Source organism: Peromyscus californicus, unplaced genomic scaffold (genome assembly GCF_007827085.1).
Source record: "Peromyscus californicus insignis strain IS unplaced genomic scaffold, ASM782708v3 Scaffold_4__1_contigs__length_199733344, whole genome shotgun sequence".
Lineage (NCBI taxonomy): Eukaryota > Metazoa > Chordata > Mammalia > Rodentia > Cricetidae > Peromyscus > Peromyscus californicus.
This window is the reverse complement of record NW_026294562.1, coordinates 69042606-69060089: the sequence shown is the minus strand read 5'-3', so window position 1 is coordinate 69060089 and position 17484 is coordinate 69042606. Positions and strand designations below refer to the sequence as shown.

The window sequence follows — 17484 nt, the reverse complement described above, 5'->3', positions numbered from 1 at the left end:
CAGTTATTTGGGTTTTAGTTAATTCCAGACATACATAGTTAAGTTCACAACCATGAATAGTCATCACATTTTCCCTCTTATTTTCAGCTCTCTCTCTCTCTCTCTCTCTCTCTCTCTCTCTCTCTCTCTCTCTCTCTGTGTGTGTGTGTGTGTGTGTGATGTGTACATGTTCCTGTTCTCATGGGTGTGACATGTATGAAGCCAGGGGTGACAATAAACGTCTTCTTCAATTGTTCCCCCGCCTTAGTTTTTGAGGCAGGGTCTCTCACCAAGCCTGGAGCTCATTGTCTTATCTAGACTGGGTAGTCAGCAAGCCTCAGAGATCCTCCTGTCTCTTCCTCCCCAGCACTGGGATTGCAGACATGTGCTGCTGGGCTCAGCTTTATTACATGGGTTCTAGGGGCAGTGCTCAGGTCCCTACACTTGTGTGTCAAGCAGCTTACTGTGTCACCTTCTTACCCCCTTTCTTAAGAATTTTAAAAGGTTTTTGTTTGTTTTAATAATGCTTCATTCTTTTGAGAAGCTCTGAGTAAGTTGTCTCCTCCTTCCAGATCCCCTCTCAGCTCCCCTCCCAGGTCACAGGTCCTCTCCCAGGTCCCCTCCCAGGTCATGAGGTGCTTAGATCTGGGAGGAAGGCTACTACTTGAAGTCACCTTTCTGGTTGCACCATGGCCAAGCAGGTGCCATTCAGGACGTGTCCAGGAATCTTTCCAGAGAAGAGAACAAAAGAGGAGAATTTTCTCATCTTCTCCCTTCCTCTGTGCACACTCTAGATGAGGACCTCAGATCAAGTCTTCAAGTGAAACAACGGATGCAACTTGAAGAAAAGCCCTGGACTCTTGAAGAGGCTTGCAAAGTAATCATTGGTACAGTCCATGTGACTAAGATTCTGCCTTGATGGAGGGACCTGTCCCTCTAAAACAAGCCACAGGGCGTGGGGGTGGGGCACTCCCCAGAATCTCAAGGAGCTGTTGCATACTCTGCATGAGCCAGCCATGTCCCAACAGCATGGGGCAAGACAAGAAAGAGACCTAGAGGAACACCCAAAGTGATTCAGTCCCAGGAATGAGCTGCTTCTGCCCACGATGGCAGATTTCAAAGGTCTCTACAGAGCTACACATTTGTGGGCAATTTCGATGAAAGTACAAATTTAAGGAACCCTATCGTGTGGAACGATCTGCTGATGGACACATTTTAATCACTTAGCAGATCACTTCCTTTGTGTTGAGTGTACCCATAAGTGCATTCCCATCAACCCACAGCAGTCATTTTTCTACCACATTCTTAGTTGCTTGACTCAGAACTCTCATGTACCAATGATTAGATCACCCTCCCTGAGTAGACACATCCTGCCCCCTCCTCCTCTCTCTTGTCACCCTGCATCCACTGTGTCTCATACTCAGACTGTGGGTCATCCGATACACTCAGAGGCCAGTAAGCGTTGAAAAGCAGGGACTATATGAGACAGAGAAATCTCCACTACTCTGTCATGATTGGCTGCCTCACAAATACTTCTTTCAAAGAGTTTCGTTCCTCTGAGCAAGCATTTGCTGACTCACCCAGGGAGCTCACAACTTCCAGGAAGTTGGGTTGGCAACAGGCGCTGGCTGAAGAGCCAAGACAATTGTTTTCCCATTATCCCATTACCAGCTGGCAGACAGGATGCATAACCCCAGTGGGAATTGCTCCTTCCCCAGGAAGTCATGGGGACCACCGGGAGACAGCCCAGTTCTCTTACCACCTGGACATCTCCACGGATTTCAAATGTTGCCTGGTCCTGACTCAGGAGTCTTTCCTTCGAATCCCCTCAGCCCTCTGCCTGCTGCATCTCTGAGAGGTTGTCTCTGTGCTGGACCCAAACCATTCTCAGATGCAAATAAACCACTGTCAGAGAAGAGTTTGCTTATTGAGGCTACTATGGCAAAGTCTAGTTGGAATTTCCAAATCCTTCAGAGTCTTTCTTGAGGACTGAGTTTCATAAAATTTCTCAGCAAATGGTAGCCAGTTCCTGAGAGAAGGGGAGGAATGGCAGCTTTAATTCTGCAAGCCTTGATTTCCATATTGATCGTAACATTATATATTTCTGTTATTACTTCATGATGGAAGAGAAACTCAGACTGTGTCAAATTCATTCGTCAGCATTAAAAGAATTTCTACAATAATAAGTGCAACAGGAAACCAAATTTTGATGTTCTGCCTTGTGCTGAGACAGCTGGTCCAGAGGAAGTGGTCTGGTCCCCACATCAGACCCCATATGCCTACGTAGTTTCCCTCCCTGGGACCTTAGTGAAGAACTGTCCTTGAAAACACTCTTCGGTGCCTTTTAATCTACGGTTGACTCTCCCTTCTTTACATCTGAAGTCTCAGAAGCAGATTTGCCTTGAAGGTGAGTGTTTTATGAACTCTTGAAAAATGTGGTTCTATCTAGCATTCTTTCTTTAAAATGTTAGCTGACACAGACTCACCTCCTTAAGTATCATCAAACTGTCTGGAAACAGCTGGGCCCCGAATTTGAATGCATGGGAAAAAGCTTTGGAACTGCTCTGGAGATACTAAAGAAAAGTAAGGACAGATGTCTCAGGATCTTCATACAAGAAAGACTGTCCTTAACTATTATAGATTTGACTTAAATGTGTATTTTTCAAAAAGCGATTAAGTGGTACATAGGAATTCACTGGGACACCCGAAGAGGCCCTAACAGTACAAAAGAAAGCAAGCACCACTTTGCCGAGCTGCTTTGAAATGGTTCCCAAAGTCAGAGGAACATGGAGGGCATGAGTGAGTTTATAAGAAGCCCGGAGCTTGGGAAGTGGATACAGAACAATCAGGAGTTCAAGGCCAGCCTCTGCTACATAGAGAGTTCAGAATTAGCCTGGGTTATACGAAACTGTATTCAAAAAACTAAAACTAAAATCAACTCCAAACTTGACTTTTCCAAACATTTTGCATTTACGTACTTATTAGAGTTCACATTGTTTTTGTGTGGGGGCATGCACATGCCATGGTGCACAAGAGGAGGTCCAGAAGACAATCTGTGAGAGTTAGCTCTCCCTTCTTCTTTGTGGGTCCCAGGGGTCAAAATCAGCTTGTCAGGCCTAGGGGAAGCCTCTACCTAAGAAGTCACCTCCCTAGCCCCCAACCAAACTTTATAATGAAACTTCCTGCCTACAGGACTGACCAGCCACAGTAAAGCCAAGCATTCAATGGCCTTTTAAAGCATCTCACTGCCAAGCTCTCTCAACCAACTCATGGCCCATGTATGCCTCCTCCCACCTCTGTGCATGCCAGGAAACACTCATGGTGTATTTGCTTTGGGCCAGACATCCTTCCACACACTCCACTCACATCCACTTTGTTTCCATAGCAACGGCATGAAGAAGGCACTATATTTACTTCCATCTGGCAATTAAGGAAACTGAGGCAATGCTAAACAATCAACTGTGCCAGGTCTTCATTGTATTCTCCCTTTAACCTCCAAATTCACCCTTTTTTTGTCTGCTCAGTTAAAATGGAGTTTAGCCCTTTGTATAGTCTCCCTTAGGCTGTTGGGAAATGCTAAACTTTGTCAGTAGGGGGCGCTGGAGAGATACAGCTCAGCAGGCTTCTGGGCCAGGCCCTGCAAAGCATGCATAGCCCCGCTCCCCACTTCCTGACAACTGCTCTAGCAGAGTACAAAAAAGTTTCTGTCATCTATGGAGCTACACCTGAACCCTTCCAGAGCAGCTCCTTGATTTCTGTGGCTACTTGGGCTCTTCAGAGCTGCCTCCACTTCTTACTAGACAGTGCTCTATATGGGTAATAATTCAGTCTAAACATTCCAGATCACTGTGGTTTCTCTCCTGGTTAGGAGATGCTGACTGGCTGGCATCTCCGCCCAAGGCCACAGACCAGGAAGAGCAGTGGCACACAGCCTCTGATCCCAATGGTTCTGTCATGTTGCTTCCTCTGAGCAGGGCAGGCATGAAGCAGATGGGAAGACTCTTGTCAATGGAGATGGCTTCCCATGGCATGGGAAAGCACACCAAATTGAGGTGGATCCCCATAGCCTATGGTTTTTGTTTTTTGTTTGGTTGTTTTTTTTTGTTTGTTTGTTGTTTTTTGTTTTGGTTTTTCAAGACAGGGTTTCTCTGTGTAGCTTTGTGCCTCTCCTGGAACTCACTTGGTAGCCCAGGCTGGCCTCGAACTCACAGAGATCCGCCTGGCTCTGCCTCCCGAATGCTGGGATTAAAGGCGTGCGCCACCACCGCCCGGCTGGTTCCTCTTTTTTATAGGTCACTTATACATAGGCCACTCAACCAGGAATCAAAGCATAACCTTTCCTAGTAGTTATAAAGTGAACCCGTCTTCACTGGTGTTCTCAGCTGTACTTACCCACGGTCACCCTTTGCATAAATCTTGCCTAGGTGCCACAATTTGTTTTCTGGCAGCCTTGACTCTTGGACAGAATATAGAGGTGTTTTTTGTTTGTTTGTTTTTTGTTTTTTAAATGTAGGGACTTGAACTCAGATACCTAAGCTTGTCCTCTGGCCTCCTCAAATAAACACACACGTACCCACACACACCTGCACCTGAACATGTGAACACGCATGTTTGTATATACTGGGCAGTCATCCCTGGGTCTCTTGCACCAGCTCCCGAGAGGCAGCATTCCTTGCCCTGAATCCAGAAGCATAAGGACTTTTATGGTGGCCAGAGGTAGAGGAGAAGGAGACACGGTGTCACCCCAGTGTTGTAGCAGGTGTCATCACACAGAGCAGAACACATGGTAGAGAAATACTTGAATTTCAAATAAATGTATTTATTTCCATTTTTGTTGCAAAAACTAATTTGTTCTTAACTCCACAAATACATATTTATGAAGAATACTTGAAAGAAAAAATAAGAGTGGGTATCACTAGGTCATTTGATTAAGACAATTTCTGGTGTGTGTGTGTGTGTGTGTGTGTGTGTGTGCGCACTGAAAACACTGACATCCTCACCCAGCCATTCTCAAGTTCCCACTGAAAAAAGCTCTTTGGGTGACTGACGAAGGTGGGCACTATGGGGTGGGGTGGAAGAGAGGCAGAGGGCTCTCCAGGTTGTCTGTACTTGGCTGTCTCTTTATCTGTCCATTTCAAAGTCAGTCTCTGCTACTCAAGATGTGTATGCTAAACAGACTTTGACCCAGACTTTGGATTTCAGAACTGGCAGCCATTGGGGTTGGGAATTAAAATATGATAGAGTTTTGCTTCTCAAAAGTTTGGAAAAAAAAAACATGCCCCCCCCCCAAAAAAAACCCAACATCTAAGCACACTTGAATATATAAAATTTTCCTTCTTGGGTGGAAATGATATACTGAAAACTTCAGAAGCAATGGGTAAAATTAAAAAAAAAAAAAAAAAAAAAAAAGAGACTAAGTCTAGTAGGTTCCAAGGGATAGAAGTCCCAGCAACAGACTGCTGACCTATTGACTCCAGGACTGTTGCTTTTGTTTGTTTGGGTCATTTAGAAAGTTAAAAAAAAATCAAAAGTAAAGTAAATGTGTCTTTCACGTGCGAAGATAGTGTTAAGTTTAATGGTTCATCCAGCATCGGAAGTCTTCCCAGATCCAGGTGGTGGCTAGCAGGGCCACCTGGGATCAGACTGCATTCCTCTGAAGGAGCTGGTCCAGTAATTGCTGGAGGAGCCAGGGAAACAAAGATGTCAAGTTCCCATCTCTCTGTGCACCACCCACATCACACCCGCGTGCCCCAGACAGCTACCTTTTTGAAGACTTCGGCTCGGAGTCTGTTACTCTGTAAGATCACTCTTTTCTTTTGCTCTTCCTTTTTCTTTTTAACTTCCGGCAAGTTATTATAGATTCTGAAACAGACAGAAGACATGATGAGAAACAAGACGGCAGGTGCTGGGCTGGGGGCTGGGGGCAGCCTGGCTTGTCAGCAGGAAGGAACCTACAGGTAGGGTCTTAACATGGCGAGGTCCCGTCTGAAGAACTCCCCTCCCCTCAGAGCACAGAGACATCACGGAAGAGGAGGCAGAAAGAGTGTGAGAGCCAGAGGGGATGAAGGACACCAGGAGAACAAGGCCCTCTAAATGAACCAAGCAAAGCTCATGGAACTCACAGAAACTGAAGCAGCAAGCAGCTTGCACAGACTTGCACCAGGTCCTCTGAATATATGTTATAGCTTTCAGTTCAGTATTTTTATGAGATTCCTGACTGTATGAATGAGTGAGTTTCTGATTCTAGTGCCTTCTCTTGGGGCCCTTTTACTTCTGTTGGTTTGCCTTGTCCAACACTTCAATGTGATGGCTTTGTTTTTTCTTATTTCGATTTGTTAAAAAAGAATAAAAGATTTAAAAAAATAAAAAGATATAAATACATTTATTAAATATATTAAATATTATAAAATATAATGTAATTATAAATATAGATATTTATAAATATATTAAATATTATTTATTATAAATATTAAATCCATAGTGGCCCCCCCCAAAAAAAGAACTTCTCTGAGGTCCCAGGACATAGACACTCTGGGGACAGTGTCTCAATGACGCTTCCTGGGCAGTGTAGCAGGCAAGCTGGAGAGGCCAGGTATTTATGTGGAAGTCACTTCTCATCCTGTATTTGCAGTGATAATGATTCACTTGTAAAAGGAGGGATGTTTAGCATACTGGTTTGCTATTCTGAGTGTCAACATTCCCTGCATATCCCCTTTGTGGCCATCTAATTTTTGACTTCCTGTGATTTGACGAGGAACAACAGATACATGACAGTAGCAAGAATCATATACTGGGAAAAAAAAACATCAAAAAAAAAAAACATGTTTGTTTCCTCTTAGCCTGTGGTGTGTCTGATTAAGCTGATTCTAAACACATTCCAGACTCAAATATTTGTCCCTGTCCCCATGTAAATCATCAACATCTGAGTTACCAACAGGGACTAAGGGGCCCTTGTCTGGAAGACTGCTCCCTCCCCAACACAAACTGTTCAGCTGCTTACTGATGCCACCTGATTTTTCTCCAATGGACTCACTGCATCCTGAGCTTGTAGATTACTATGCTCTACAAGGCCCCCAATTCAAACATCTCTTTCTCGTTTTCTCTTATGTATGAAAGTCAGATGAAACAGAGCTAAGATGTTCTGCACTTAGAAGCATGAGTGCAAAGTATAAAAGGACAATGACAGTATCAGCAGGTGACATCTGGTTACTCAGCATCAGGTTAGTCACCATACATGACTAAACACATGCAATCCTCATAAAAGCTGGAGAGGTACGTAAGGTCCCGCTGTCATACAACAAGGAAGGTGAATCCCTCCAAGACCAAGAGGTTTGGGCACAGCCCCTCAACTGGCTAATGGTGGGCTGGCATTGGGATCTTAAGCTGAACGCTTCTTACTCACTGTGAAGCACTGCACCCCAACTACGTAGCACACTGCTACTCACAAAGTCCTGCAGGGGGCCCGTGCTTTGACGGTGCCTGGCACGTCATGAGTATTAGTGAGGGTTGAGTAAACATGTGAATAAAGGAATATACCTTTGCTGCACTCAGGAGGGATTGGAACTAGGAGCAGGAGAGAAGATCACAGGGGAGCTGGTCCCAAAGTCCTCAAGAGGGCAGTTCCTCAATCCAGAGACCGCCTCTCCTTGAGTCGTCCATCCAACTCAACTGGGAAGTGGAAACAAAGCTTCTGTGTCCCACCTCTGGCCCTGCACTATTTCCTCAAGTGAAATCCCTGATTTTTAATAGTATGCACCCACAAAATACACTGTGAAGACAGCCAAAACCCGGGGGGATTGAAGTCTGTATCTTGGGAAAGCTCACAGATGACACCAGGAAATGGTAAGCTATAGAAGGAAAGGCAAACACAGTACAACATCATGTATGGTTAAAGACCACGTGTCGGCTTAAAGGTACAAACGGGAGGCTTTGAAGGGAAAGAGAAGGGAGACAGACTGTGGGCATCCTAGCAGAGAGGCCTGGGACTGAGCAGAGAGGCCTGGGACTGAAGAGATAGGCCTGGGACTGAGCAGAGAGGCCTGGGACTGAGCAGAGAGGCCTGGGACTGAACAGAGAGGCCTGGAACTGAACAGAGAGGCCTGGGACTGAGCATAGGGCAGCTGGCTAAACGGTCTTGAGGGAACTTCAGCTTTACTCTACTGCTTGAGTTGAATGAAAATATAACCAACATAATGCTTGACAAGGAACAGGAAGAAAAAGCAGTTTCAGGTGACTGTGGGGAGTCGGGGTCAGAGCCCAGCCTGGCACATTCCACCTAGCAAAGAGATCTAATTGCTTGGTCCACCTGAGACCAGTCAAGGGCCACTGAAGGCTGTAGGTACAACATCACCTAGCTTACTGGTCCTTCTCAAACATCAGTTTCTTCCTCAGAGACATGTCAGGACAGAACTCTGTCTACCAATGCTGCTTGAAAGTCCATTATTTAAATTGCTTGGTAGGCAAGAGTTTGTAATAGCAGTTTTAGGTTTGGGGACCAATAAGAAAAGGTTTTTCCTTTTCTTTTTCCTTTTGTTCTCTTTTTTCACTAAATTGAAGAGAATGCTTTTGTTGCAAGGTATATACAACTTTTCATTTATGAAACAGCAAGTCTTCAAATGGAGGGATCCTTTGTAAGCCCCAGTTAGAATGCCAGGAGTCATATCATTAATAGTATGCCCCCAATTCTTATTTTTTTACTTTCAAAGAGGTTCCCTGTAGGTAACCAAAGTTACTTAATTATCATGGAAACAACATAATCACGATAAAAGCAGAAATTTAGGGTCTGGAGTGGGGGCAAAATTATTCTTCCTATTTTGGTGGTGTCTCTGAGTGCACTATCAATTTGATTTAATTACTATAATCTCTCCCAGGGCTAGGCACTTTATTACAGCTTAATGACATTTTATGTGTGTGAATATGGCCAACCCTGTTGAGCTTTTGTGTCCTGGTTAAGAGGCCAGGTCCCAAAAAGAATAGTAGCCTTTGTGTGCCCCAGGGTGGTAAGAGTTAGTGGGAGTCTTGGATAGTGACTACCCAGGCAGAGCAAGGAGTACCTTGGTGGCCCCTGCCAAGACTGCCAGAGACAGACATGCCAGAAAAGTTGGTTTGTGGCCCCTCCAAGGCCCCTCTGGCTCCCATGCTCTGCTGGCTTCCAGTTTGGAAGCTTTTCCTCAGGACCGTCTCAGTCAAGGCCCTCCAGAGAAACGGGTTCTCTCCTCCTCATAAAATTACTTTCAAAGGTGCAGCCGCACATGGCTCTTGCCCAGAGCTACAAGGTAAATACGTCGAAAGAGTTCCAGTTCAGAATCTGCTGATCACTCAGGGACCAATTATGGGCCTACTGCCGAATCCAAGACCCACCACTTTCCTGAGGTTGATCCAAGAGCAGCATAAACATTCCGACGCACAGTTCAGCAACTTCGCTCACCTCAACCAGGTTTTCAGATCGGCAGCCAAGACCTCAGCCCTTAAATGTGGGTCTGGAAGCCGTGGCCCAAGGGACAGCGTCTGGGCCCTTCAAGCCTCCCTCCCCAGCTCTTTCCATACCTCTCACAACAGCCACGTACCTTTTAGATCTCATATGCATCTCCTTCTCTGAAATGCATCTTTCTTTGGGTTTGAACAAGTTATCTGGAAGAAATAGAAAGAGGGTTAATTCTAGGAGATACAGAATAGTACAATGTATGGAGTGACCCTGAAGTAGATCCAGAATATTCTCCTGAGTGTTCCCTCCTCCAAGCCATAGCCTGTGACAAACACTGTAGGTTTTCAACTGACCAGCCAACAGCTGGTCTCAGCAAGCGTTAAACAGGGCAGAAGCAAAATGTCAGCATGTTTGAGTTGTCACCTTGACACGCTTGAATCACTGGGGAAGAGAGTCTTCATGAGGAAGGATCTAGATCAGGCTGGCCTGTGGACATATCTGTGAGGGGCTGTCTTGACGAAGTAGGAAGGCCCACACTGAAGGTGGCTGGTACCATTTCATGGCCGGGCCCTGAACATGTTAAGAGCACTGGCTGTTCTTGCAGAGGACTCATATTCAGCTCCCGGAACTCCAGGGTGGCTCACAACAGTTTGTAACTCCAGTTTCAAGGGATCTGACACTTTCTTCTGGCCTCCATGGGCACTAGGCATGCATGTAGTGTACATATGCAGACAAACACTCATATGTATACAATAAAAATAAATCTTTAAAAAACAGAAAAGCTAGCTAAGTGCCACATCACAAGCAGGCAAGGATCCCTGAACTTACTCTCTGTCTGCTCTTGACTTTACCTTCCCCCAAACAATGGACTGAAACTTGGAATTATAAGCCTAATAAGTTCTTTCCTCCCTTACTTGGCTTTTTGACAGGAATTTTTTTTTTGTCACAGCACCTGAGCTTTTGCACAGACAGCTGCACCACCAAACACTTTTTTAAAATATTTGTTTGTTTGTTTGTTTGTTTATTTATTTATTTATAGCAAAAAAACATGTCATGTCTTGGTGGGGAAGTGAACAGTGCCAGGCTATCTGTTCAAAGGAAAATCCCTACACTAGGTTTCTGAGGTTTCTAAGGACAAGGAAACCTCCCAATCATCCCCATTCTGAGAGCAGAAGGTCTGGCTCCTGCCTGCAGTCCTACATCAAGGAGACTTGGAAACGGCCTCTGCAATTAGCAGCCCCCCCTTTTTTATTAAGAGATTTTTCTATTCATTCTACGTATCAACCACAGATTCCCCTGTCGTCCCTCCTCTCACTCCCCAGCCTTCCCCCCCAACCCACCCCCCCATTCCCACCTCCTCCAAGGCAAGGTCTCCCTTGGGGAGTCAGCAGAGTCAGTTTAGGCAGGTCCAAGCCCCTCCTCCCTAAGCAGGCCATCTTAATCCCACTCTAAGGCCTGGAAAAGTCATGGGACAAGATCAAAGTCACATATACTAGTATCCTTGGACTAAAAAAGTACACTAGAGTAGACAAAGATCATGAGATTGAATTTCTTTTTTAATTTAAGTGCATGGTTAGCTTCAATTGTCAACTTGACAAAACTTAATATCACCTGGAAAATAGATCCTCGGTGAGGGACTGTTTACATTGGGCTGCCCTTTGGGCTTATCGGTGGTAGGTCATGTTAACTATGTTAACTGATGTGGTAACAGCCAGCCCACTGTGGGTGGCACCATTCCCTAAGCAGGGGGTTCTGAATTGTATGGGAGTAGAGAAATGGAGCCGAGCATGGACAAGCAAGCAAGTAGACATGCATGTGTTCATTTCTCCGCGCTCTTGGCTGTGACTATGCTATGAGCCGCTGTTTGAAGTTCCTGCTTTGATTTTTCCCATAGTGATGAACTCTAAGGTGAAATAAACCACCTTAAGTTGCTTTTTGTCAGGGTATTTTATCACGGCAATAGAAATGCAAGTAAAACAATGTGCATGTATATAGATATTACATATATATAAATAATACACATGCATACATACATGTATAATCTCTTTAAAATGGGATATTTAAAAAATAGTTTATACTGTTTACTATACCTGAAAAGACCCTTTTGCAGTGACTTTGGAATGCCCATGTGACTCTCGGCCTTAGTTTAGCCAAGGATCTGGTCCGATTAGTTCTCCTAGGGTGCTTGCCACAAGGGAGAATATCTGAGCAGCTGTCATCCTTTCTGGAAAGTCTAGACAAGCAGCTGACTGCCTTCACTCAGCATAAGCATACAGGTTTCCATGAAGGTACAGGGAGACAGTACTACTAAAGAACATCTTCCCCTCTGGCCAATTAAAGTCACTGAGCCATAGTGTGGAAAATGCCTCTGTGGACAAGCTTAGACCCTGTCCTACCAGCCACTAAAGAGAAGAATATGGCATTCTTACGAACTTCAAAGACAAGAGTCAAGGGTGAAACAGAAGAGAAAGAGACACCAGGATTTCCAGTTAAGGGGGAAAGTCCCCACTGTTCAGAAAGGTGGAGTCTGTGAGAGAAGAGAAGACATCTCCACATGATGCAATGAGCCACAGCTCCTCCTGGTGCCCCACCCGAGCCTCCACCCCAGACGGGGCTCCTGGAATTTCCCAGAATGAATGGAGTACCAGTTAAGTCTGTCTGGATCTTGGGCAAGCAAATGTGTGCATATTTGCAGACTTCCCTCGGAGAGGGAGAGGAAGCCTTAACACGAAGTCTCAGACCCAGTTTTGCATTAGCATTCTTTAGGAGCTACTGGAGGCCAGGGTGGAGCCAGTATAGACAGATGCACTGTATCCTGGGGTGGGGGGGGAGCAACTTTTCATAATCCCCAATCGACTGTATGTGGTCTATTCTGGAAATCAGGTGTTCATTTTCTCCCCGGTCTGTTTCTTCAGAGCACCTGACACCACAATTAAACGTTGGTTCTATTTCCGGAGGACACATGAGCTACCCAACACTTCCATGGCTCACTTTCTGAAGCTTGCTGTGTGAGAGCAGGAGGTCAAATCCTGGACCTGGCAGTTCGTGATGGGTACAAAACAAGCAGGTCTGTATCCAAGAAGGCTCAAGGCCACTCTGGGGGAGGTGGTTGCTATGGATTTTGAATTTGCTTAATATCACCAAGCACTTCTGATAAGTGGGATAAATGATGGGGGCCTCCTGGCCAGGAGAAAAGGGAGAGGCAGAAGGCAGAGGGTACGCCTCCCAAGAGGGCGTGGATAAGATGCAGCAGATGTGTTCTGAGTGGCTCCAACATCACTAGAGTAGAAGCCTCCACCTTCCTGGAACAGTGTTTCAGTTTCACTACTGTTGCCGTCATCAAAATGTCCTGGCAAAACAAAACTAAACAAAACCCTAGAGGAGAAGGGGTTTATTTGGCTTACAATTCCAGGTTACAGTCCATCTTTTCAGGGAAGTCAAGGCAAGAACCGGAGGCAGCTAGTCATATCCACAGAGAAAGAATAAAGGCATGATCGCTTACTGCTCACCTGGATTTCTCTACTCTTACAGACTCCAGGGCCCTAAACCCAGGGATGGTATCACCCACTTTCAGGCTGGGTTTTTTCACATCAATTAAGATGATTAAGACAATCCTACATACACACACCACAAACACTCCCCCCCACCACACTCATACACCACACACATCACACACACACCACACACCACACACATCACACACACACCACACACCACACACACCACACACACATCACATACACACACACCACATACATATAGACACTATACATACATACCACACAAACACACACATACACACACACACACACACACACACACACACATACACACACACACACACACCAACCTAGTCTAGATCAATCCCTCACTGATACTCTCTTCACTGGTGATTCTTGATTGCAGTAAATTGACCAAGTATCTCAAATGGCCTTTGACAGTTTGTGAGGGAAGTGGCCAGGAAGAGGTAGGGACGTTGGGCATCTGAGTGATCACAATGATTCTGCCTGCACTTGTAGAAGCTTCCTTCCATGATTTTACTCTTCCTCGCAACCCTGGGACATGTTTGTGATATTCTGTATTTTAGGGCTGGTATCCATTAGTTTCCAAAGAGTAAATTTTACCTGCCAGGTTCACTGGAAATGAGTGAGAGGCAGGACTGAGTTTCAGCCCCCATTAGCCTGGTGCTATACACTTACACTTTTGACTGCAATACACTGCCACCAACTTGTGGCTACGGACTCTGTTTTCTGAGAACTACAAAGGGTTCTTCCATTTCTCATGAGATCAATCCCAAATTCATTTTCCCACACACTCTTCCTTTTATAGCTCTGTAAGGATACAGACAGTATGACTCATGGGGGAATCATTTCATGGGATATCTTATGGTACATGTCCCCCATGGACTCAAGAGTTTGAACATTTGGTAGCACTTTTGGAGGTAGGGCCTTGCTGGAGGAAATGGGATGCTAGGGGGCTAGCCTTGAAGTTTCCATATCCTGGCTTCACTTCCTGTTGGGTCTCTACCTCCTGATCCACCCAGATAAAAGCAAACCACCTCACATTCTTACCTTACCACAGCTGTTAGCTGCTTCTGCTGACATGCCTTCCCCAACCCTGATGGCCTACATCCTCTGACTGAGGCCAGAAGAACCCCTCCCCCCCTTAGGTTGATTCATCAGCTGTTTAGTCCCGTGGTGAGAAGCCCATCCGTATGCATATGCTTTGCTCAGACATGGTAAAATCCCAGCTGCTCATTCCTGCTTTTCAGAAATCCTGCTCTTATAAAATGAAGGCACTGGTGAGAATCATTTTCAACCTCCTTCTGGATCATTTATGGATTTTCTTAGAGCCTCATATATTCTGACTGCTTTGGAGGAAAGAGATCACAATTATATTTACTCTCTTTTCACTCAAATAGAGGGGACTTTTCTTCAATAGGTAAGCTACATTTTGGAAAACACACATACCAAACACATCACACACACACACACACACACACACACACACACACACACACACACACCACACATAACTCACACACATAACACACATAACACACACACACACACACACACACACACACACACACACACACACACACACACACACCTACCACCAGGCCCTCTTTTTGACTTCATTTGGCAAGGCCAGGCTTCCCTAAGCTCCCATCTGTTTCAAAGTCTATAGGCAACTAGGTATCAGACCCCTTTTCTGAGGCTGTTTTTGCAAAACTCAAGTCCCCAAATCCTATTCATTTAGATAAACATGGGCAGATATTTATTATAATCTCTACACCAATTGTGTGTGAGAGCACATCTGGGGACAGTGTCATGTCACCAAGAAGCAGCTGGGACCACGGGATGGCAGCACAACTGGTTGCTGGGGGTGGGGTGGGTGGCTGAGACTCTTGCCATCCTGTAAATCCTTACAGTTCCCCCAGGAGGGTAAAGCTTCACTTCCCCCCTTCAGTTGTTTATGTGATAATCAACCCTACAAGACCTGTTCTGACAATGAATTCCCAGGAGCCTTTCCTTGGTCACCTGGGCTCATGAAAGAATGTTTTAGACATTTACTTCTGAGAAACAATCAAACCAAGTCCTGCCTATTGGAACACAGCAGAGCCAATAAGCTGCCCTGGGGAGTAGATGCCTGACCTGCACCTCCTGAAGTCTTCTGTAAAAGACTGGCCTTTCTGGGGAGAGTGGAAAAATGTTATAGGACACCTCTCTTTGTATATATTCTAAGACCACAGGGTGGCTCATTGAGTGATCTCCAATAAGCAGCTGGCTGGAGCCATCACACCATGGTTTCTGAGATTCAGTTCAGTTCTATCACACTCTTCATGCCTGTCTACCTCACCTCTGTGGAACCACTAACTCATCTGAAGTAGGCAATGGTGGGGTGATCTATCTTGGTCTAAAGAGAACTTTAGGAATCAACCGCACCTATCTAAAGTCCCATCCTGCTCATGTGGAATCCTGTCCCTGATGACAGCTGGTGAACAACTTGATCTAGGAGCATGGGACATAAGTGGAAGCCCCAAAGAGCTGGTGCGACCATGAAGATGAGGCTGTGTGCCCACTATCATGCAAACACATGCAAGAGTTTCAAAAGGCAACAGTGCTCTCTGTTCCTTCCGGACTAAAGGAAGAAAGGACAAATCCCAAGTGGGTCTCCAGAAAACAAATGCTGTGAGACATAAAATGGGGTAGAGGTTGCAGTGGGTTGTGGAAAGCATTCTCTCTGCTGAGAGTCACCCTCAAGCTGGGAGCAGGGCCACCATCTCTGGAGTCACGTGAGAAGACCAGGTGATAGGGAGTGAGGACTGAGTTCAAAGTGTCCTATGGGAAGGGTGAATGAAAGGGGGCAACTGAAATTGTGGCAGCCAGGAACCTTGCTGTAGTGGGCAGTGACAGGGCTGTGAAGCCACACATCATGAACTTCCTCGATGGAAATCATTTTTGTAGACAAATGGCTTTTGATGTACTTTGTAGCCATCCTGCTGTAGTTCTGGGACCCCTATCATTCTCATCCTTGTCCTGACTCCATAGAGGCCCTCTCCTACAGGATTCTAGACTTAAGTTACAGCTGTCTACAACCTCCTTTCCCCAAAGTGGCATATAAACCCCCAAAGACAAGGAGAGTCCTTTTTCTGTCCATTCCCAATGCCCAGGTCAGTACCCCCTCTCTTCCCTATCCATACCCTATTCCTCCAATCAGAAGACATAAGATGCCCCACACTAATACTTATTGCCTAGCCCAGGAAGGGATCAAGGGATGAAACAATCTTCATTAGTTCCCTATGAAATGTAGAGGACTACCAAAGAAAGATAGCCTATAGGCTAGTCTGCAGTCTTCCGAAAGATTACAAAGGACATATGGGCCCAGAAGCCACAGTTATAGAAATTCCATTCATTAGTGTTGGCAGCAACAGAGGCTGCCAAACTAAACCAGATCCCTAACTTGAGACCAGAAGCCCCAAAGTGAACCCCAAAGGGCCCCTAGCCACTTCCAAAGAGAGGTATATGCCTGCTGCATCCCAGGAGCTTCCACAATGTCTAGGAAGTAGAAGGAACTCCACCTGGAAGATGGTCAGCTTCACTGGACCTTGAAATTTAATGACCCTGATCCATGATGATCTAACTCAACAAGACAGGAAATCCTACACAAAGATAATATAAGCACCCATAAATTAAATATTATGCTTTTATGATGTACACAGTGTGATTCTTTTGTCTTGCCTGAATTATAGCTAAGTAATGCCTGTGTCAAGTTGACAAAAAACTAAGACACCTACATTTGAGGATCCATGTTAGTGTGACAGAAGGTAGTGTGGAGGGGAAGAAGAAAGTCAAGCCCTTGAGAGAGACAGGAGCGCCAGACAGAGGGTGCCCAGCCAAATTTGCACTTATGATGATTAACAAAAGTACAGAGAACATCTTAGATGCTACACGGAACCTAGTTATGCAAGGAGTTATCTGTGGTTGATCTGAAATGCCACTCTGACTTGGTATGAGAGTTAATATTGGCCCTGGCTACAGATGTAATGTGACCAGCCACCTTCAGCTCTGCCGCCATGCATTCCCCACCATAACGGCTGCACCCTTAAACTGAGGAACCTTTGCTTCCTGAAGCTTCTTTTCTCGGGCATTTGAACACTGGAGTGAGAAAAGTAACTGATATACCAGCATTAGACATTTCCATTTGCCGAATCTAGAAGCTGTGTTTGTGTATTCACAGACCTCTCCATGTCACAACAACACAGCATCAGGCCCCACTCCCAGGGCCCCATGTGAACCGGGAAGCAGCCCATGCATGTCAGGTCTCTACCATCCAGTCCATCTTCTGGTCATGTTGTCAGGTCAAGTTCTCCTGTCTGGCAGGCTTCTCTCTTTTCTGTGCTTATTTTATACCCTAGCATCTTTGAAGAACTTTCCAAGGGTCTATGACAGGCTCTTCTTTTTCCAGAAGACTTCATGCTGGTCACTATCACAGATAGCTCGGGAGCCAGCATGGCCACAGTTCTGGGCAGGGACCATAGCAAGGCAACCTTCCAGCAAGGCAAAGCCAGTCACAGA

At 45.5% G+C, this 17484-nt stretch overlaps 1 protein-coding gene across 9 annotated transcripts in view; it reads right to left on the bottom strand.

The window, feature by feature from the left end:
- Positions 1 to 4777: 4777 nt before the first annotated feature.
- The window catches only part of CUNH10orf90 (chromosome unknown C10orf90 homolog), a 232846-nt gene continuing 220139 nt past the window's right edge, over positions 4778 to 17484 (bottom strand). For all 9 annotated transcript variants that reach the window (XM_052711888.1, XM_052711892.1, XM_052711889.1 and 6 more), the window contains 3 exons: positions 9546 to 9609; positions 5742 to 5841; positions 4778 to 5656 (listed from right to left, as the gene is read on the bottom strand). In XM_052711888.1, coding sequence (XP_052567848.1) covers positions 5618 to 5656; positions 5742 to 5841; positions 9546 to 9609 — 203 coding nt within the window. In that variant the 3' untranslated portion in view covers positions 4778 to 5617. The remainder of the gene's footprint in view (positions 5657 to 5741; positions 5842 to 9545; positions 9610 to 17484) is intronic.